General features: G+C 35.4%; 2 protein-coding genes across 4 annotated transcripts; one reads left to right on the forward strand and one right to left on the reverse strand.

Annotated features, from left to right (window-relative positions):
• Positions 1-826: 826 nt before the first annotated feature.
• LOC132636828 (cytochrome B5-like protein) lies at positions 827-6,943 on the forward strand. Its single transcript, XM_060353865.1, has 6 exons — positions 827-985; positions 1,103-1,188; positions 1,320-1,357; positions 5,719-5,796; positions 5,913-6,004; positions 6,470-6,943. The coding sequence occupies exons 2-6, from the start codon at positions 1,107-1,109 to the stop codon at positions 6,534-6,536; spliced, it is 357 nt and encodes a 118-aa protein (XP_060209848.1). The 5' UTR covers positions 827-985; positions 1,103-1,106; the 3' UTR covers positions 6,537-6,943.
• Positions 6,944-9,114: 2,171 nt separating this feature from the next.
• On the reverse strand, positions 9,115-19,644 carry LOC132636829 (uncharacterized). Of its 3 annotated transcripts, none has more exons than XM_060353866.1 (14): positions 19,284-19,643; positions 17,228-17,283; positions 16,921-17,095; positions 16,350-16,451; positions 14,989-15,060; positions 13,984-14,100; positions 13,789-13,866; positions 12,971-13,033; positions 12,754-12,850; positions 11,883-11,961; positions 11,568-11,782; positions 10,992-11,137; positions 10,464-10,586; positions 9,115-9,622 (listed from the first exon to the last, which is right to left on the reverse strand). In XM_060353866.1, exons 1-14 carry the CDS (start codon positions 19,359-19,361, stop codon positions 9,470-9,472), a joined length of 1,554 nt encoding a protein of 517 aa, XP_060209849.1. In that variant the 5' UTR covers positions 19,362-19,643; the 3' UTR covers positions 9,115-9,469. The 3 variants fall into 3 exon arrangements, with proteins under 3 accessions (XP_060209849.1, XP_060209850.1, XP_060209851.1); XM_060353867.1 differs by having other exon boundaries at positions 16,921-17,115; positions 19,284-19,642; XM_060353868.1 differs by lacking the exon at positions 16,350-16,451 and having other exon boundaries at positions 19,284-19,644.
• Positions 19,645-23,890: the final 4,246 nt, after the last annotated feature.

Below are 23,890 nucleotides of genomic sequence, written 5' to 3' on the forward strand. Positions count from 1 at the left end.
AAGTATCCCCTCACCTAAAATCTTTCCTCCATGATACCATCATATATTCCATGATGGTACCATGGATGTTTTTTTCACCGTGATGGTATCATGGATGTTTTTTTTATTCTTTCTTTTTTTTTTCTTTTTTTTTTTTAAAATGATCCTCTATAATATCCTATTAGTGTCTGTATATTACCATATGGGTTTCACAGAGGGTTGACGAATGTTTTTGAAGAAATGAAAGAAGTCCTACGTGACACCATCATGGTATATAAGAGATAGGGCAAAACCATATTGGTATCATAGTTTTGGAGACATTTGAATAGTTTTGGGGGCAAGAAAGTAAAGGGTCGTTTGGTAGCTGGTAAGAGTTGTGCAGGTATTAATAATACATAGATTTAGTTACGAGGGAGTTTATGTATTAGTTTATGCAGGTTTTAGTCATTCATTTATTAGTTATTCCATCTTTTGCCCTGCATAAAATAATACATAGATTCCCCCATAACTTATAAATGTATTGGTTATGCGGATTTCTTAATTGCAAGTCAAACGCCGTACAAATTTCACACATGAATAACTTACACCTAACCAGCTACCAAACGACCCCTAGGATGACATTTTCAAATAATTATTTTGCTTGCATAGGACATTTGTGTTCTTTTACCAAATACAATACTATGTATTCTAAGAGCCTATTTGGATTGGCTTATTTTAGACGCTTTTAAGTCAAAATAGCTTTTAAGCACTTTTATAATATTTGAATAAGATAAAAAAAATATGTTTAAGCTAAAATAACAAAAATAAGTTAAAAATCATAAATTAGAATTCCTAACTTATAATTTTTGACTTATAAATCAAAAGACGTGAGACCATCCAAACCGCCTCTAATTCCTTCAACCCGACCCATTAACCCAACGGCCCGTCCAGCCAACAACAGTTCAATCTCAGGTGAATCTAACTTCAAAAAAATTTCACCGGGAAATCAAGATTCCAAGTATCTCCGGTAACAAACATTTCTCTCTCACACACACACACACACTCCACTTAACTTTTTGTTGAGATGGATAAAAAAAATTGTAACCTTTTACTGATTGTTTTTGCATCATTTGTTAAATGGTAGAGATATGGATGTTACTTTGGCTACAATATTGTTGGGTATCTTGTTATCTCTGCTTATTGTCATACCAAGACTGTACAGTAAATCTGGTAAGCTATGTACACAATTTTAACCTCTCTTTTAATCTTTTTGGCTTTGAATCTATCTGATTTTCAAGTTTGTAATTGTTTTTATATTATGAATTTGATATGATTATTTTCATTTGTGTTATATACTACAGATCAGCCCAAAAAGGTCACCTTGAATGCTCAAAATAAGGTACTACTTTAATTTACAGTGATATAAAACCTTTTTTGGTTGTCTGATTAGGCTCATGATAAGTAGTTTTGTTGTTAAATTTTAGTTCATTTCAGTTGTTAACTTAATAACTATGCTTGTCAAAATTAATAGTTTTAGTGAGTTTGATTTCTCAGATGGTCACTCAACTAATAGTTATTATCCTAAAGTCACCTAAGAAAATTGAAATCAAGAAGAAAGGTGACTTTCTGAGATAGTAACTACTGTATTACTTAGTTGAGTGACCATATGAGAAATCAACCCTAGTTTTAATGGTTCTTACGGTGTATTAACAAAATTTGATCTTGGGTGTAACTCAACTCCTAAAGTCAATCAACTCAAGTTGTGAGGATTGCCCGAGACCGTATAAGGAAACTACAATTCATGTGTAATACGTAAGATTTTAATATTCACGGCATGCTGAGAACTGGATATCTAGAGCGTAGAGTAAGATGACATGGATGGCCCAGTTGGGTAGCCGAACAATAGGGATGGGTCTACTTTTGATACCATGTTAAGAAAATCGAAATTGGCCTAACTTAATTCCAAAAGTTAGCTCAAGCCATAAAGATTGCCAAATATTCCCATACAATTGGTTAACTCATGTTGGATGCTGACATTGTGAGAATATAAATAAGTAAGACTGTTGTTAATGGTTTGATATCTCATATTACTCTTGCTTATTTGCAAAGTTGGAATCAACCACTGATGCTTGTGTTAGGGTTGGTTTCCTATACACCACCTTGGGTTGCAGGCCTTCCCCAAACCTTGTGTCAACAGGGATGCTTCGTGCACAAGGATGCCCTGGATGAAACGATTGTGTTTCCCTTTGTTTGTAAAAGACATGAATATATCTGTTATATTAGTGTATTGCTATTTACTTACCAAAAAAAAAAAATTGTATATTGGTATTTGAAGCAATTGACAAATCCGGTGACTATCCCTTTTTTTTTTTTTTTTTTTTGGTTAAAGCTTAAATTTTCATTCAACCAAAAGTGTCAACTTTACAAATCTACCAGTGCTATTTGGACTCAGTACTGGCTCTCTCATCTATCCTCTTTATACATTCATCTACGGCAAAATAAATGTAAACCTTTAGTCAACTAACCAGCTAAGCTAATATTAAACTGGATAAGAATTGTACTGCTGCAACTGACTCTGCCATTTTCCATGCCTTTCTACTTCAATGTGCAATTGAATAATGATATCTCTGATTGCTCCCAGTGACTTTCTTTTGAAATCTCCTCCCATTCTTTTCAGCCCATATCTGATACACTGCTGCAGCATAACAAAAACTCAATATGCAACCTCTTGGTCTGGTGCTGCTCATCCTCTGGTTTAACCATAGAACCTCATGGTCCCAATCACTAACTGGCCTGTTATAGCCTAGCCATGTCAATTGAGTAGACCACACATAATTTGAGTATTGGCAAGTAAAGAACACGTGCTCAAAGGTCTCCTCCAGCTGAGTATTGCACAGTACACAGTCTGTTTGGACAGAAATTCCCCATATAGTAACTCTGTCAACTGTGGACAATCTCTTATGCAATACCATCCACATAATGAAATGATGTCTTGGAATGAGCCCTTTGTTTTTTTTTTTTTTTTTTTTTTTTTTGATGATGTAAAGTGTTTTATAATCACAAAGGCATCAAGGGGATGCATAGTTACAAAAGAGGAGGAAATATCAGCTCATACAAAGATAACAAAAAACCTATCGTAAGTCTAGAGAGCTGGCAAATCCAAGAATCTATCATAAGACTAAGGAGCTAATAAAATCCAAAAAAGAGTCTGGGTTGTATGCAGGGGTAAAATTAATCCAGCTAAAAAGAGTAGTCAGGCATCTGGCCTTGAGATTTGAGCTGGCAGTTACAATACCATGAAAACATCTTTGGTTCCTTTCCAACCATAAGCACCACAAAATGCAAGCAGGGACCATAGACCAGATTCTTCTGATGACCTTCCCAACTTTCCAAGAACTCCAACAGACAAAAACTTCCCTGACAGTGTGCGGTATAACCCATTGCAAACCAAACAAAGTGAGGAACATATTCCACACATCTGTAGCAACTGGACAGTGTAAGAATAGGTGGTTAATGGTTTCAGAGGTGCAATGGCACATGTAACATCTATTAGCAAGATGAAATTTCCTTTTCATGAGGTTGTCCAGAGTTAAACAAGCCCTTTTTAGAGCAATCCAGCAGAAACAGGAGACTTTAGGCGGTAAATTGATTTTCCAAATCAGCTTCCAAGGCCATTGATCAATTAGGTCCTTGTTGGAGGTCAGAAGCAGGTAGCCTTCTTTGACAGAATAAGAACCGTCCTTGTTACTGCCCCACTTAAGCCTGTCATTTTTCTGAGTGAGAACTGGACTGTTCTGTAGACACCCAAGCAATGCTATCATGTCCTCTATTTCCCAGTCATTTAGGTGTCTCCTTAGGTGCAAATTCCATGAGTTGTCCTCCCAGTTCTGAGCAATTGTTGAATCTGGGTTAGTTGTTATAAGGAACAGCCTGGGAAAAGCATCCTTAAGAGTAATAGAGCCAAGCCATTTGTCTTTCCAGAATAGAATATGAGCCCCATTTCCCACTTGGAAGGAAGTGTTGAGAAAGAACTCATCCCACAATCTCCTGATATCTTTCCATAAACCAGTTCCATAAGGAGTTAAGATTGGGTTGGAGCACCAATGGCTAGTGCTACCATATTTAGCTTGGATAATCTCCTTCCAAAGACCAGCATCATCTTGGTTAAACCTCCAGTGCCACTTCATTAACATACATTTGTTGTGTAATGCTAAATCCTTTATACCAAGACCACCTAGATGTTTTGGAAGAGTTACTTTGTCCCACTCGACTAGATGATACTTGTGATTTTCGCTATTACCTTCCCATAAAAAAGTCCTCCTTAGTTTGTCAAGTTGATATTGAACCTCTGATGGTATTGGGAACAGAGACATGAAGTAAGTAGGAATACTATCCAAGACACTATTGATGAGTGTTACTCTGCCGCCAAGAGAAAGGTACTGTTGTTGCCAAGAGGCCAATCTTTTCTCAAACTTTTCAATGACCACATTCCAAATCTCCATTGATCTGTGACTAGCTCCCAAGGGGAGTCCTAGATATGTGGTGGGGAAAGTGCCAGTGCTACAATACATGATGCTGGCCAGAAACTCTAAATCTGGAACCATATTAACAGGGTAAATAATGCTTTTAGTCATGTTAATGTGGAGCCCTGATAAGGCTTCAAAGATCATAATGGTGAGGTTGAGATACCTCACTTGAGACTCCTCAGCACCACAAAAAATAAGGGTGTCATCAGCAAAGAGAAGATGAGAAACAGGAACGGTAAGACCAGGCCTGTTACCCACTTCAAAACCACCAATCCACTGCAATTGCTTTGCCTTTTCCAGCATGTTACTGAGACCCTCCATGGCCAAAATGAAGAGAAAGGGAGATAGGGGGTCACCTTGCCTTATGCCTCTCTTAGGGGAGAAGAACCCTACAGGACTTCTGTTGACCAGAACAGAAAATTTAACTGTAGAAAAGCTGTATTTAATCCATTTGATCCATTTCTCACCAAACCTCATTTGCCTTAGAATAGAAGTGAGATACTGCCAGTTGAGTTTGTCAAAAGCCTTCTCTATATCCAACTTGAATAAGAGACCAGGGGCATCACTTTTTTGTCTCCAATCCAAGACTTCATTTGCTATAAGAGCTGCATCAGTGATCTGTCTGCCTCTTATAAAAGCATTTTGATAACCTGAGACCAATCTCCCAATCACTTTTTTCAATCTTTCAGTCAGCACCTTTGCCACCAACTTGTAGACACTACCAATAAGACTGATAGGCCTAAAGTCTTTAATTACTATAGCACCTTTCTTTTTAGGGATAAGGGCAATAAAAGAAGCATTGAAGGATTTTACCATGTGGCAATTGCTGTGAAAATGATGAAAATGAGCCCTTTGTTAAGAGCCAGTTTGCTCCAAGTAGCTTTTGGATATTGAGGCATCATGGATACATAACTTTTCTTAATACTAAATCCTCGTGGCCCACTTAAAGAGTGCAGTACTGATTGCAAAGGAGAATCCCCAGTTAACCATTTCCTTGCATCAAAAATCTTTCTAAGGATCCAGCAAACCTGCTTTGGACTATTTGTTGTTGTTTCTTGCTATCGAATTTTTTTGCTAGATAACTGCAGAAAGCTTCATAACTGACCGATCTAATAATCTTCGTCCATTGTGCATAATCTCTTTCTCGTCTTTAAATTTTTCCTTATGTTCTGTGATTATACTAATTCCTTTTCTTTCTTTCTTTCATTTCGGATATGTTCTTTTTGAACTGAAGGCAGTAAAATCATATAGCAAAGCCGAAGTTGCACTGCATAACAACAGAACTGATTGCTGGATTATTATCAAAGATAAGGTCTTTTTTATTCTCTTCTTCACCACATAAAACATTACTTAAACTTGTACAAATTAACATTTCTTATACCATTCTTTTCCTAATATATTCTCTTCTCCGCTTTTTCCTATTTTTAGGTGTTTGATGTTACCTCGTATGTCGAAGAACACCCAGGGGGTGATGCTATCCTAGCACATGCTGGAGATGATTCAACTGAAGGTTTCTATGGGTAAGGCTTTGTCAAAATATCTTTCTTTCGCGAATTTAGTTACAGTAGGAAATTGTCTGAGGAGATAAATTGTTTCAAATAAAAATGTCCACATTTGTTTCTTTGCTTTAGTGTCCTCCAAATATCTTCTTATACTAAATCCAAATTTTCTTGTTATATATGAGTTTGTGTGAACTTATGCATGATCAAAATCAAAGTCTTGGTTTACTCACTCTTCCCATCTGGCTAATAAGCCTTAGTGGGCAAAGTTACTCGATACCTATGCTGGTGGGGCTTGAGAGGTAGCAAGTACCAGGTGGAATAGTCGAGGTGCCCAAGCTAGCCTGGACACCGTGGTCATTTATCATCGAGCATAATTGATCCTATTCCATTTGTGGTTCTCAGTTCCCTACGTTGCCTTATTTTTAGAAAAAGTTTCATTGTTGGATGTATTATCTAAATAGCTAGATTCTATTAACCATACAGGCCACAACATGCTACACGAGTATTTGAGATGATTGATGACTTCTGCATCGGAGATCTTGAAAAATAATTGCTTGCTTTGATTGATTGGTTAGAAAATGTTATCTGAAGACAAGAGTCGAGGGGCTCGCATGCCTCGTGATGAAGCATCAGTTATGTCTACGAAGACCTATTGCCATCTTCCCATATCAAGCTCTGCATTGCTGATTTTCCCGAGTTCAGTTGTACTGTCATCTACTTTGTTAATCAGCTTAGCATGGATTTGAAACCCAATTTTTCATGCCCTTTGGTGTATGTGCCTTGGCATCTAGTTATTGTTATTTCCAATTTCCATGCCTTGTGTTCCTTAGCCCCCTTCAAGTTGACAGAGTAGTTATGCTGACTAAGAATCCCCCACGTGGTGGTTCTTTTTGCAACTGCAATTTACTTCAGATAATGACTTTTGCCATAGAATCAAAGTGGCAACTTATAACCTAACCAGTTATTAGGAAATTTTTGCTTGAAATAGGCCATATTCTTTGTCAAACCGAGCAAGAATGATCAATTTTTCCAACAAAAAAAAAGAAGTGAGCAACGATTGAGTTTGGCTCAACTCCGGCTTTTCTTTAACCCCCCCCCCCCCCCCCCCGGCCCCCCACCTTGTATGGGATGATTTTAGCCTGCTAATTAGAATATAACTAGTGTTTGTAAAGTAATTGAAAAATAGTTTCAATTTAACATACAAATTGTCAATCTTTTCTTTCATCTCGAAAGAGATACAATCGGGAGGAGCTAATTCAAACCCCGCGATAAAATAAGGGAGAGAAAATAGCTTCTTCTGGTGTGTTCTAGTTCTTACACAAACAAGAAATGGATGGAGAACAATATCCACTTTATTAACTTATTTATTATTTATGATAATCCATCTTCTAAAGGGCAAAAGGTATTCGCTTTTACTTTTCCTTTTTCTTTTAATAATTTTATTTTGGGTCTTTCTTTGAACAAAATTAACTAAGGCTTTCCTTATTAAATTCAGGTTCCTAAGCTGAGTTGGTTTAGGATTTGCTTCTCAACTCTTATAAATACATAAGACTAGTTTCAGACCATTTCCTTATGTTTTGATTGTGGTGCAGTTATAAGTATCTCTTAATTATAAGTTTTGAATCAAATAACGATGAAAATTTATAACAGCATAACTATCGACACAAATTGAATGACACACCAGCATCCGCGATCACCACAGCCACGGCCATATATCATCAACCCCTGCTAATAGTCACCGCCACCACCAACAATCACCATCTACCATCACCTCTTACCACTATTATCAGCCACCATTACCACAAGTTACTACCTACAACTACCATCGTCAGCTCTCACACCGAGTGGGAAACAAAAAAAGGAATATGGATACTATTTTCGGTTACCACCATCCCTCCTCGGATGCTTGTGTCATAATTTGGCAAATAGAATCACCACAAGAAGAATTAAGCATCAATAAAGATATCAATATTTCTCCTTCTTTGCCTCTTTTATCCATTCAATTTCACCTTCGTACACTTGAACGATATTGGTATGGACCACCCCATGACCCTCCACAATTCCAATATCACCGTGTCCTTCTTGCCAATTCACTTCTCGAATTTCACCCTTTTGTATACATGTCATATGACATATTCTACCATGCCATGCAAGAAAAACTGGAGAACTGGGGTGAGGAGTTTGAGAATAATTATCGTCGTGTTATCATCCATGATATGATAGGCAAAGTACACGAAATTGTTGATGATGAGTCTAACAAATGTCGCGAAAAATTGGAGATGTATGTTGGTGTAACATTAACCGTTGATTGTTTTCTTGATGAAAATATTTTGAGTGATGATTGTGTGATTTGTTTCGAAGAGCTTGGGAAGAGAAAGTTGAAGTGTACACCTTGTTCACATGTGTTTCATGGAGATTGCATTGCAAAATGGAAAGAGAATGGCCATTCTTGCCCTATTTGCCGTTACGATCTTTAAGCTAGCTAGCTTCGTGTTTCACTTCTTTGTAACAAAATGTAAAAGGAAGAAAGACTAGTTGAATATATGTCTTTATTTGAGACAAATAGTTGTGGGATATGTACAATTGTTCAGGTGATTAAGGAAGTTGAGTTGAATATAAGAGTATAACACTTTGAACAAGGTGAAAAGTCCAAGCTCACTTGCATTTACGCTTTTTACACATTGGTATTTTAAGGTATAAATTCATTATTCATGTTACTCAAAACCTTAGCCAAACCAAAATTATTTTCTTCGATGAAAAAACCCACTTAGTAAATACTGCACCAAAATTAATAAAATTTACAGGTGCCTATTTAACACCACTACTTTATTTGTATCCAATTTTTAAAAATTTGTTCAAGTCTACCTACTTCAGAAGTTTGTAAAAAATGGCTAAACTCACCATATGTACCTAAAGTTCAAACAAAAATATCATCATGGCCTCGTGTTAGACATTTCAAAAACCAACAAAATTCCAATTTTGTCTGAAACTAGAATTTGTCAAGCCTAACTTCAAATACCTCATATTTGAAGTAGTTCCGAAGTGAGTAGATGCTCAAAAATTTATAAAAGAATTTCGTCATGGACCCTCAATGAGAAATAACAAGACAAGTCCAACATGCACCTGAATGAGAAGAATGAACTGATGAATTTAATAACCAGAAACAGCATAACCTTACACTTGTTATCTATTGGTCAGCCACCCAAATACATCTTAAGCTAACTTTGAAATGGACATCAAATTACAAATAACATTACAATTACAAAAACCAGCCCAAAGCATGGTAGACCTGAATGAGAAGAATGAAGTGATGAATTTAATCGCCAGAAACAATAAGCCTTACACTGACAACCTATATCCCGATGATGTGCCCTTAGATCAGAAGGGATAAATAATCCAAAAAAAAAATGGTCATGCAAATCCTTGGCCACTACCACCAAGGGATCAAAAGAATCACATAATTTACCACTGACTGGAACTTATCTAAATATCGTATTTCTTCGGTTGTCGCCACTGAGCTAGAGTTCTGGACAAAGAACTAATAATAGCAACCTTAGGTGTTGATCCTTGTTTTCCAAGCAAATCTTTTCCTGCCAAATCTGTAATTTTGGGAACCAAATGCTTGTGTCTGTCAATCTGCAAAAAAGGGATCGGGCCTCAATTGTTATTCAATATGTTCAACCAAAATAGACCAACTCAGACACCTACGACATGTTTAATTTTCACCACTAGAGTATTTGGCATAAACAGATACCAAACGAAGGACAACGGAAGTATGGAACGGTTTTATATAAAAGCAGAACATCAGAAAATCAATCATTTGTGATAAAGGTAGGCAACTTAGCTGTGTCCTATAAAGGTATGCAACATAAATTTTAAAAAAAAGAATGGTGGAAAGGTGAGTATCTAACCCAAAATTTTAAGTTAGTAGGTGAAGTAGTCCGACCCAAGATCTTTATAGACCTCTTAAGATACCCTTATATACCTAATGAGGACATTATAATGTGAGGACAGTGAGACATTATATGACTCAACACTCTCCTCCAATTGTAACCTGATCTTGGAGTTTACACGTGAATTTTTAATACATATGAGAGCAAGAATGGACTTACTAAAGGCTGAATATGAAACCGTGTGAAGTAATTTGAGCATCTAAACCAAAACATTAAAGGTTGGAGTATCCCAACTCAAGATCTTTGTAAACTCCTATAGATACCCTTGTACACCTAATGTGAACCATTATATAATTCAACAGAAAATATAAAATTGAGAGCTAAGGGAAGTTTCTTTTTCCTGATCCAAAAAAAAAAGGGTGCTCCCTTTTGACACAGTAGAAAACATTTCTCTCTGCTACATCTAGCTTTTCTTTGAAGCAATTAGTCTGAGGGATAAAGAGAACTCCGAATCCTAGAACAGGCAGATGTATATGAAAGAATATAATGCTGCTCTGAAAGCAGAAGGGCTTTGGAAAGCATACCTTGCATATCTTCCCATCCTTCAAATGATATCGGATGCCAGACCAATTGATGGACTGAGAAAGATGAGAACGCATTGCAGATACTGGGTATAAGAAATTGTCAACCAGCATTGCAATGAATACCTGCTCAATAGGACATAATAAAATAAATCATTAAATATGGTATCGTGATCAAAAGTTACAGCAAACAGGAACATAGTATACAGGATTTTCATGCTAAAATCTAGATCATTTTTAAACCACATTGGTCCATGATTATTCCTCAATTTCAAACTAGTCGGGCTTGACTATATGAATCCTTTGTTTTCAATATATAACAAATAAATAAGCTTCTTAAGAAATTCATTTTAACCACTCGTGGTTGTCTGATTCAAGTGCCAATGTATCCACTTTTTAATCTTATAGTTGTTAGCAAGACTAAGTTCAGCAGAAATCTTGTAGTCCATGAAAAATATCAGACCTTCAATGGAAAGTGGAAGAAAAGGAAATGAACTGTTTGGTTCATAGGCGAAGTCTGAATGAACTTACAAGACACCAGTTATAAGAAGCAAGTGATAGTTGAGGTGCCTCGGGAGACAACGTATTGCACAAGTGAACTTCAATTCTTGTCAAGTTCCACATGGACAGGAGTTCAATCACTGTGCATATGGCATGGCATCCAGCGAGTAACAACCCTGACAAAGTACAAAAAAATATGTGCAATTTAAAGAGGGTGAAATATGCAACCAAATAAGCAATAACTGGAAAACACGTGACCAGTTCCCAAATATAAAATATGAGTTTTACTGTACTTTTTAGAGAGAAAATGAATACAATAAACTAATAATAGGATAAACAGATTTTCAAGAACAATTAAGAGCTACTTAACATTCATGAATAACCACCCACCCAAAAAAGAGTTAGTAATTCCAACTACTGGGAATAGCATACTGGTAAATATACAGCCAATACCGAGATTCGGGATTATATCAGCATTACACTAAAATACTGAGGACATGGCAAGGTTTCCAGCAAGTAACAGTTCTGGGGAAAAGGAAAAAAATGTGACCAAAATGGCTACCACAATCCACTCTACTTCTACTTACACAAGAGAAGTGTGCTCACCACCACTACAGGTCAACACAGTATCCTCAAGGGAGTATTCTTTAAAATAATATCTCAGTGCTGCTGCCACATGGATCCCTGCCATGACGTATGGAGCTACAAAACCCCAAGACAGATAGCAGTGGACTGTAAATAGAGCCCGATTCATGATCCAGTTAACATTTGTTGCATATGATTCCAGTACAAATGTTTGCTTCCTCAAATAATTCCAATATCTACACGTAACCACAAGAAAATATAAGATGAGCCAACAGCAAGCAGTTATCACAATGTATATCAATATTCCATAAAGACTTTAATCTATTTTTCAGAAACCTAGGGAAGGTAAGATCAGTTGCAAGAGGATGTGGAAAGACTGCAACTGGTGGTGACGTAATGAGCCTCTTGTGTGCCCCTAGAAAAAAGTAGCAAAAAACAAAAAAGGGTTAAGAAATGATAGCTTCCACCAAAAAAGAGAGATATTGCAAAGAATAATGTCTCACAACAGTCCCTAAAGCACCTAAATCTAAAAACGAGAAGTACCAAAGCACCACAGTGCCAGTGGTCATTAAAACGGTCAATATTTAACATCTCCTAGAGGGTTATATAATCAGCAAAAGTAAATATACCAAAACAATTACTGCAACAAAAACTGCACATAACTATTAAGTTACATATGTCCTGAGAAATATCTTCCAATGACAAGAATATCACTACGTAAAAGGGAAAAAAACAAAAGTTCAGAGAAGACTAGATCATTGTACAAATTTGCAGGTGAAGAGATGCGTAATTAGGACAATTCTTAAAATGTCAATAGTTGCAGAATAAGACAAAAACTCAAAGTTCTATTTTCCTTGGACTTCTGCTTTCTCGACAGCAGCGAGGGGGATATGCACCAGTTGCATTCCCACTCTTTTTTTTTTTGATGACATGAGAACCTGCAGCCGCTACCCTTCGGGTGCGCAAAGGGTAAACCCAGCTCCTGTGCAATAGCTCGCAAACCACACAGGAGAGATAACCCGCACTAGGCACGCCCCGTGCGACGAGCTCAACCCAGAAGGCAAATCTCCTGTTGTTGTAGGCAGGGGGTTTCGAACCTGAGACCTCAATTATGAAAGCCCCATGCTCAACCAACTGAGCCACCCTTGCGGGTAGTTGCATTCCCACTCTTGTGCAGTCATATTTATTTAGGGAAGGTAAACTTTACCAGATATAGCTGCTAGAGTCATGTCATCTGAGTAGCCCCCATCTCGAAGACTTGACACTACACCATGGCGGTCGGTTCTAAAATCGTCAGCATGCATCTGGAATTAAAAAGGTACAAAATAACTTGTAACCAGATGCTATATAGGTAACATGTTTGTAAGATAGGGAACATGGCTATACTCATGAAACAGGGAACAAATTCAGTGGTAAAAACTAACCATCATGCATCCTCCCCAGAGGAAGAATGTTTTTCCACCAGTAGCAAATCCCATAGAACATGGCTGTAAATAAATGGCAATGAACCAACAGGGTAAAGAAAGTCAGCAAAGCTACAAACTAACTTAAAAAGGGACCTTTGCAAAGCAAATCATTTGAACTAAAGACATGCATAGGCAACACAGACGCATAACCCCAAATCTTATAGGAAGCTCATAAACTGTCAGAGTTAGAGGAGAAGATTCAAGTTGGTCAGGAAACAGCATTTAAGAGCTGGAGTCCATTCCCATACAATTCCTTTTTTTTTTTTTTTGATAGGTCATTCCCACTCAAGATATGAAAACAAAAAAGAGCCTCATGAAAACCAATTCTTTGTGCAGATAAAGAATTACAGATCTAGTGCGTAGCTCACTGTATACGGCATCAATTTACATTAATATAACAACAAGTGCAAACTAGATTACTTCATGGAAAGATTTGTGTGTCAACAATAAAGTCTTTACCATAGCTTTTTCTTGAGATAAAAATATTATGGATAAATAAAAACTTCAACCAACAGACAACAACAACACCTCAATCCCAAACAAGTTGGGATCGACCAGGATCTAAAACTAAAAACAAATAGCTGAGTGGACAAAGTACTAATCTAACACCTTTCAATTAATGAAAACAAAGACTACAACCAATATTTGATAGACCAGCTTACCCTAAAATCTCCGTCCACATTACACAGAGATGAAGTACAATATATAGAAGCAAAAACCAAACAACAAACTTGACAGACAATATATAGAACATGAAAATAGAGATAAGGGCATACCATGTGATATTCATAAATGCAGTAACTTCCCAAAGTTCCAGATGGTAAATCAAGAGGATATCCTGTTTGAATAAAGATCTAGCAAGCATAAAGACAAAATATTACATCTCTCTACCATAATAGATGAAATGAAGATTTGATTAGCAAGCTGGCATACTGTGCCAGAGCATAAAGTTGCTTCAGCATAGAAATTACATCTGGATTCTTCTCCATTTCAGTAGTAAGGGCTCCAATTGACCCAGGGTGCAACCTAACATCATCGTCAAGGAATAAGACATACTTGGTGTCTTTATGCATTTGATCCACCCCAACCTGCAAAAAACGGCGTTGTTTTAAGTAAGAAGACCAAAGAAGTACTAGTTCATAAAACAATCTATCTAAAGCGACCACCCCAACGTTAAATTTTGATTCACAAATGCCGCCCTGGTGCTAGACTCGTCCCTCCTCTTCAAATTCTTTACGTCCATCAGTCACATCAAATGGGCTTCTATAAGCTCGAACAAGAACTGACTGCAAACTGGCTCTTTTAAGGAATAATGATCCAAATTGCCCCTCAATAAGAAACTGAAGAACCATAATTTGGACATTGGAAAGACAAGCGAGAGAGAGAGAGAGAGAGAGAGAGAGAGAGCAAAAGCAGCGGCAGAGAGAAATAGGAAGGATTTTCGTGTAGCTAGATGACTTCTTTCTTTACCTATAGAAGTCTAGAGGCAGTTGAAATAGAAAACAAAGAATCATTTACCTGTCTAATGGCCTTCCCTTTCATCAGTTTGTTCAGTCTACCATTAAATGCTTCCAATTTTTCAAGACTTTCATACTCAGAGTACAAAGTATATGAAATTTAAGAGTTCATTTAACTCGAATGGGAGTTCTCTTAATGATAAGTTTAGAGTATCATCGCTTATAACTCATGCATCAATAAGAAAAGCACAAAACTGAACTCTCATAATAAAAATTGTTCCATCTTAGAAAAGCAAAGAATGGTAATAAAGATGCCTGTTACTCCGTCATAGCAAAACTCGGAAAACTTGGGCACTTATAATGCAATGCATCTACTAAATAATTTTACTCAACTATTAAAAAAATTTACATTCCAAAAGAGATAAAGCTTGATTTGCCTCATCAGTATAAAGAAAAATGGACCGCGAAAAAGAGCTTTTCAAGATTTCCAAGGGTAAACAATAATATCATGATACGTACCAATTGATTGTGAATCTTCTGACTGCAAGTTGTTGACAGACCAGCAACAATAACCTTAGCATCAACAGCATCCTGTGGGCAGAATACGAAACAAGTGAAGAGTTTAAGAATGCAACACATACATGCAACATAAGCTTGACATAGACACGCAGACAGGTAAAATTCTAACTATAAGACACGGGAAAAATCAAGGACATAATTGAGGTAAATACTTCCATCCTTCAAATAACTATGACTCTTTTGATTTGGGCACGAGATCAATGATCAGAGAATAGAAGAGATTGATTCTTCCGGAGAGGATCTAATGAGTGATAGGAAAATCTGGTTTATTTCCCAAGAGAGAGAGGAAAGGAGAGAATAGTCGAATACCTTGGAGGTTCTTTAAAATAATGACATTCATAATATAGTTGCTTATCATTTTAGGAAGGAAAAAAAAGGTATATCATTGGATCCATCCGTCATTCAAAGTAACCGGCGGTGATGTGCATATACTACCTCCTCTAATTCTTCTTCCATGCTCCTTTTCTTTCTTTCTTTCCTTTTTTTTTTTTTTTTTTTGGATCTTTTGCTTCTTTGTTCTCCTGTATGCCTTTTATCACAAGTCTTAAACTGTTTTTGAAAATTCCTTTATTTGCAAACTTCAAATCGTTCTCATGCTCTACTTTGTCCATTTCCAATTAACATGTGACTGTTGGACAGCATTTTCTGAGAAAGATAAAGTAGAAGAACAAAATGAAAGGTTTCTTGGCAGGGGAAGATAACGATAAGAGAAGGGAAAGAAGGGAGTACAGAGGATTGAGCCAAAGATGAAAAATATAACCAGGACATCAAGACAAAACCTATATTCCAGTTTCAAAGGCAATAATCAGTTCTCGTGAAATATTGTACTGAATATTACTGCTATGCAAAATCTTTTGCAAAGAATATCAGGCTATGCAAATCAAAATGATAGTAAACACCAAATTAATGCTGAATAGGCTATGGAAATCAAAAGGCAAACATTAAACTAACAACTAGAAATACCAACTCTTCAATTTAGAGATATTCGTTTCTTCAACTTAGAAAACAAATATCATGAGAAGTGAGCAATAACAAGATATAAACAGATACCAACTCTTCGAACACAAAAGAAGCCCCAATATACAACAACAACAACAACAACAACATACCCAGTGAAATCCCACAAGTGGGGCCTGGGGAGGGTAGAGTGTACGCAGACCTTACCCCTACCTTGGGAGGTCGAGAGGGTGTTTCCGGTAGACCCTCGGCACAGGGACAAGCAAATTCAAAGCAATACAAACGAAATAACGAAAGCGAATAAGCTAAGGCAAAACACTATAAAAGAAGCCCCAATATAACACCTTAAAATCCGCTAATAATTGCTTCACGGCATGATAAGCAGGATCACCGGTACTTTCAACCACAAAAAGGAACTCCACAGGACCACCATAAAGAGATGTGATCTGCGCCATTCAAAAGGGAACATAAAAAGACCCAGCAGACTATAAAATATTTGGACTAAGTGAGAAAAAAGGAGCATGTAATTTAAGGTCTTCATCATATATCCAAAAACAACATGAATATGAATTAGATACCAAATGAGACTAAAAGACAACAATTTCTTCGTTTTTAATGAAGTATGAATTTTTTCATTATAAAATTCCAAACACGCCCATATGCAAGAAGTATAGCAAAAAGTAGAAAACTTAACAACAAAGACTAAAAGACACAACAATTAACATGTGACTGAGTCCATTATACTGTCCTGCGGGCTTCTCAGAAGAAACGAGGAAGAAATTATGCAGCAAACGTGAGATTATTTTCAAGCTAATATATGCTATAAAGAAACCATAGCGTAAACAGAAGTCAAGTACCTCAGCTTAATTGAAAACTCAAAGAAAACTCCAAGCTCAAAGGTTTCTCATCGTTTACCTGACTTCTCCAATTATGCAGATTGTGCTCTCCAAACCCTTTTAAAGGCATTACAACTGAGACTCGGGGCAAATTGACCTGTTTTGAATGCTCGAGCTCATTAATGTCCAATGTAAGGAATGCAAAGCTATTTCCACTCTTCATACTACTCTTCATGCGTCGAATCTCCCTGCCCCTGCAAAAAGAAACCAAAAGCTGCATGAAAATCACTAATCTTAGAATCCATTCATGACCTAAGTCGATTACAAATAATCAGCAAGAAAAGTGTCCACCATAAACAACTAAGATAAATCATAAGATCTCATACCTTACATAAGCAGCTAAAGCCCATCCAAGAGCCAGTATTAAGCAGATAAAACATCCCTGCAAGATGCAACGTCCAATAAAATTTCAAAAAAAAAAAACGGAGAAGAATAGATAAAGAAACAAGTCAGGAAAGTAGAATCAGTAATATAGTATTCTTAATTTGTCAGTCACAGACCAAATAATTAAATCACAAACACTGATAAAAAGCAGAGCATTTTAGCAGATGCACAGAGATTTATTCATGTTAAACACATTGCCAAACATTTGATTAGCAAAGAACCCATTAACAGACAACTGCAAATTTACACATATGTTCCGTTTGTCTGTAGGCATATCAAAACCTTTTTATTCTCATCCAAACAACGAGATATAGATAGTTTTTTTAATTAGTAACCTTATATGGATAGCTCTCATGCACGTTATAGTATAAGACAGCATACCATGACTTAATTTAAATCATGTCACTCAGCAATCTGTACCCTAATAAATTCCATTTTCCCTTTGTTAAATTTCACACTATACCAATTGCCGCATGCATTATGTTATCATAGGTATCCCCAAGGGTTAGGCCCACTTTTTACAGGTTAATGGAATATTTATGCTCAACATAGAGATTACTGCTATCTGGGAATCTCTATTTAAGTTAGCTAGCGGGGGCGGGCTTTCCTGTGGTAGTCCCTCTGCAGCCTCTGAACAGCCGTCCATCTCATCTTGATTTGGCTATACTTGTATGTAGCTTTTAGTTTCTTGGTTTATCCATGTATCAGTCCTGCCCTATTGAACCCAATATGAAAGGACATCATAGCTACAAGCACCAATGAGCTACTTTTATCAAATTCTTTCTCTGTTTTATCGCTAAGGCTAATTTGTACAAAATAAGTTTTTTAAGAGCAACTTGTTGCAGTCATTCATAGCAAGGGCATACAAAGCCTTCTGTTACAGCTGTGGAGTCATTGAAATGTGATGAGAGCTTATTAATTACTTCTCTACTTAAATGATAAATCATATGCACATACAACCAAAAGTTCTTGCCAAATAAGCTTCTCTAAACACAATCGATTACCAAAAAACTTGTAATGAAAGGTGAATTAACAATATCATTATCCTCATACTTTCAACGTGCAGATAAGAAACTCTAACCAATGAGGGTTAAAAAAATGGCTTTTCAACTACTCTCAGTTCTGAAGTCTAAACAGAAAAAAAACTCCCAAGCTGTTAATTACCGTGAATGCAACATAATAATTTAAATTAACAGGTAAAAGTAAGAACAGAAAAAACTTCCTAAGCTGTTAATTACCGTGAATTCAACATAGTAAGTAAAATTAACAGAAAAAAGGAAGAAAAAAAACTTCCTAAGTTGTTTAATTACAGTGAATACAACATGATAGGAATAGTAAAATTCTTTTTTTTTTTATAATTTTAACCTTTCTCAGCAACATAATTGGCAACGAAATTCCTCATCAACAAAACTACATTGGCATCAAAATTTTAAGCTACAGAAAGCATGAAAAACAAAGGATTCAAATTTAAATGAAATCATTAGATCTTAATGCAAGGGCGTCCCAACAATATTAGTGGCATAACGCCAGATTTTAATATGAGGCCTTAAGTATATACACACACATACACATAAAAATTAGTGTTTGTCTCTTCTTATTTTTTTCATACTTGTTGTTTTAATGTAGTATTATTCTTAAACTTTTTGAGCCTAAAGAAAAGGATTTACTAGCCTCACACTTGAGCCGCCTTCTCAGTTCTCGGAATCTAAACCGTAAAAATGAACAGAAGAAAACAATAAGCAATTTAAGCAGTTATATTTCTCAGTTTTCGACCAAAATTAACAGCTAAATTATAACGAAAAAACGAGCAGCAAAAAGAATAAGCAATTTATTTCCCAGTTTTCGGAATCTAAACCTTAAAAACGAACAGCAGAAAACAATAAGCAATTTAAGCAGTTATATTTCTCAGTTTTTGAACGGAAAAACAGTCAATAAGCAATATATTTTTCAATTTTCGAACAACATAAACAGCTAAATAATAACGAAAACAATATATACCTGGATCTGAATGAAAACCGCAAGAGGACGACACAATGCTCTACTAGCATTGAATAAAAACGCATCAAACGGTGACATTTTTTTTCACACACAATATACAACTTTTTTTTTTTTTTTAAATGAGATATATGTATGTATATCTCAAAAATGTGATGTGCTAGGGCAAAAATAATGCCCTAGATCTGAGAGAGAAACAATTTTGTGTTAAAAATTGTAAGTTAATTTCAGTGTTGTTTCTCTCAGATCAATCAGCATGGATGTGGGAAGAAGAGAGAGAAACACCAATAGTATTAGAGAGAGAAAGAAGGGAAGATTTGTGAGAGACCGCGTAATTTTATATTTTGAAGGGGGGAAAATAGATTTTGTGCAGTGATTAGAGAAGAATATGCCTCATTTGTCCTTGTTTTTATATCACTGCTAAATAGTGATAACGGAAAAGAAAAAAAGTTTGAAACGTTAGTTTGAAGAGAAAATATTAAGTAAGCGTTTGGCCATACAAATCAAAAACTTTTTCACTTTTTTTAAAATTTGGAGTTGGAGTTGGAATTGTGTTTGGCCATAGTTTTTACAAATAGTATTTTTTTTTTGTTGAAATGTACTTTTTCAACAAGGTTTTGGTTGTGAAAAATAAGTTTTTCTTGTTTTTCAAATTCCAAATACAACTTCAAGTTGTATTTGGAATTTTCATGGCCAAACACTAATTTTTGAAAAAAGTGGGAAAAAAAATCTGGAGAAAAGTGAATAATTCTTATGGCCAACGGGTCCTTATCTATATTAAGGTTGTCTTTGGTACGACGGAAAATATTTTTTGCAAAAAAATAAGTGATTTTTTTAACTCATTTTCTTGTATTTAGTACTCAAAATGAAAAATGTCAATGCAAACGTCATAAGATTTTTGAATTGAGATTTCAACTTCTGATAGTGGAGGATAGGCGGGGTAGGGGGGAGGATGGGGTGGTTGAAGGATAGCCAGGTAGGTGGGAGTGGGTGGAGTAGGTAGGTAGGGGTGGTAGATAGTGCGGGGGTGGGTTAGGGGATGTGTGGTATGTTTTTATTGATTTTAAGGTAAAGATTTTCATTTATTTTAGTCAGTCCAAAAAAGAGAGACATATTTATATATTTAGTAATAATTTAACTTCAAAATACTCATTTTATCTTTAATCATGTGATTTATAGCCACACTAATACTTATTTTAGATCACAAATTTTAAAAAACTTCTTTTATTTTAAAATTTCGTGTTCAGTCGAATACCATGACGAATGGAGTATTATGTACTTGGACGGGGAGAAGAGAGAGAAACACTAGGAGAGAGAGAGGGAAGAAATGAATGAAAGGAGGGAAAAGGGAGATTTGTCAGAGAGACCGCCTAATTTTATATTTTGAAGGGGGGAAATGGGTTTTGTGGGGGTGATTAGAGAAGAATATGCTTCACTTGTCCTTGTTTTAAATTAAGGTTGTGTTTGGTATGATCAGAAAAAAAAATCCGCGAGAAAATAAGTGATTTTTCTACTCATTTTTTTGTGTTTGGTATAAAATTAAAAGATATCATTTGAAAAATATTTGCATATATTCAAAGCAAAACACTATGTGATTTTTAAAGTCGGAGTGCGATTTCTGACTGTGAGAGTAGTCAAGGTGGGGTAGGTGGGTAGGATGAGGGCGGGGGAGGCAGGTGAGGTAGGGCAAGGGTAGGATTGGATGGGGCGGGATTAGGGGAGGTGGGTGGGTAGGCAGGTAGAGGGTGGGTTGGGAATGCGTTGATATGTTTTTATTGATTCAGATAATATTTTCCCTCAAATTTTTAAGGAAAATATTTTCTCATGTTTTGAGGAAAACATTTTTCAAAATATTTAGTGTAATCAAATAAAGAAAAATAGAAAAATATTTTCCGTCGTACCAAACACAACCTAAAGCAGTGCTAGATGTATTAAATTAACTTATATAGGTTGATTAGTGAGAAGGAAATTATTTTGACAGATAATATAGTATATTAAACTTTTAAATTTGAATGATGTAATGAATTTGTGCAATACAAAGTTGTGACTGACCTTAGAGATCAAAGAAGTTTTGTTGTTCCAAAAAGGGGAAAATGTCCTATAAATCTATATCTATATTATATATATAAAAGGAGAGTAGTCTAGCTTAATATTAAGCCAAGTGGCGTAATATGAATAAACCACTTGGCAACAAATTATATTTAAATTAATTATAAAAGAAGTTGTTAATTGTAGTTCAAAATATTACCTTATTTAATAATCTACTACTACTACTACTACTACTACTAATATTAATAATAATAATAATTAATCTATATATCTCTCTCTATATAAGGAGAGTAGTCTAGCTTAATATTAAGCCAAGTGGCGTAATATGAACAAGCTACTTGACAACAAATTCTATTTGCATTAATTATAGTTCAAAAAATTACCTAATTTAATAATGATCTACTACTACTACTACTACTACTAATAATAATAATAATAATAATGAACTCACATAATATACTCATACGACATTATCAACACATAGTAGTAGTAGTTGTTAATAATAATAATAATGGACTCACCTAATATACTCATACGATATTATCAACACATAGTAGTAGAGTTGTTATAATAATGAGAAATGATGAAGATATAATTTATTTATTTTTGTGTGAGTTGATTGAATAATCTTTTTTAGTTTTGTTTTCGAATGAATGATCTCATGTAGCTTTATCTTGTGATATAACATTTTATGATCTAATTTGCATTATTTCTCGACCATTTTGTTGCATAAGTTACTTTCATATTCTTAATTTTTCATCAATATCTCCAAAGAATCTCTATCGTTAGTGTTCTTATTTGAAAATCTTTTATGTTAATGCAGGTCATATTGCTTACTTATTTTCATATCATATTAGCAAAAAAGAAAAAAAGAAACTTTATTATAAGCATTTAGTTTTCTTAGTTGCTTTTTGAATTTTAGAACATCTCATAATACTTCGGATTACAGAAGGCATTAATTTATTTTTGTAGTGTTTGGAACTTGAATGGAGGAGTAGGAATTGACAATGGCAGTGCTTAATTTTTGTCGTAATTTCAAGCTATTATTTGATCTTTTGGTTGATTTTATGTTTTTTATTATTTTTTAATGATAGTGATAAGTTATCTATTAATCCAATTTTGAGAGAAATATGATTGGATTAAGTAATGTATAATGCAATAACAATAGACAAAATAGTAGAAAAGAATTTTTTTCTAAAATTATCTTCTTATAGTGTAGATATATTTGGATAATATTTTATTTGAATATGAGATGAAAAATCATTTGAAAAGTTATATTATGGATAAAGTCACGCAACTGAAATCATAACAGATGAGTTAAAAATAAGAAATTTTGAACAACAAAAGAATTTCAAGCTTTGGCAATGTAATGATACCAAGTAATAAATATAATACATATACGATAAACAAGGAATACAAACATAAAAAACTTTAATGTAGAAATATAGAGGAATATGACTTATGAATATATAAAAAGATTTAGCATAAAATTAAATAGTTTATATTCACCGCACATCGTGCGAGTACGCACGCTAGTTAAATAAATACATCTACACTCTTTGTCGTATGAGGCTATATGAAATTTCTCATTATATTCCACCAATGATAGCACGAAACGTGACAGTATACTCATAAAATGTCTTAATCCACCTGTCATTTGATTGATGATGTTATAGAGTACATATGCAAGTTCCACGAAAGTCTATGCTTGCTTCTAGCTCCATCAGAAGAATTTGCATTAAATCCGTTCCAAAATGTCACAGTAGCTAAAATAAATAATTCCAAAATAAATGTTTGTTCAAGATAAAAATCATTTTTTTTGCGCGAATTGCCCTTCTTTTGGAGTGGTCTTTAAATTTTGCCCCCCATATTGCTGGTCTTTAATTTTTACCCTTCGCATTGCAATCCTGAGCTTCGCGCAGAAATCATGAGGTTCTGGGTTCGAACCCCTGCTCAAGCATAAATTAAAAAAAATCGCAAGGCAAGGTTTGGGTCGCGTGTATGCCGGATCTGGCATACACTTGTTAAGGAATAACCAAAGTTATGCTGGACCCGGCATACTTATGCCAAGTCTGCCAATGAGGCATGAGTATGCCGGGTCCGGCATAACTTTGGTTATTCCCTAACAAGTGTATGTCGGGTCCGGCATACTTATGGGCAGACTTTTAGTATAAGGCGGAACTTATAGTTATGCCGGGTCTGGCAAAACTTTAGTTATTCTTTAAGGAAAAGTTCCACCTTATGGGGGCATACTTTTAGTTATGTCTCATGGAGCACACTTTTAGTTAAGGCATAACTAAAAGTTTACCTTGAAAAGTAATAAAATAAAATAAAAATATATGCCTCAAGGAAAAGTCTGCCCCCATCTGCAGACTTTTGCCTAAACATAATTAAAATTTTGTCGGTGGGGGCATAGCGAAATTCAAACTCTGCCTTGCGATTTTTTTTTAAAATTTTTGACTGAGTGGGGGTTTGAACCTGGAACCCATGGATTTTAGCCAAAAGGCAAAATTTAAAGATCACAAATATAAGGGGCAAAATTTAAAGACCGCCCTAAAAGA

This window comes from Lycium barbarum, chromosome 4, assembly GCF_019175385.1.
Source record: "Lycium barbarum isolate Lr01 chromosome 4, ASM1917538v2, whole genome shotgun sequence".
In the NCBI taxonomy this organism is placed as follows: domain Eukaryota; kingdom Viridiplantae; phylum Streptophyta; class Magnoliopsida; order Solanales; family Solanaceae; genus Lycium; species Lycium barbarum.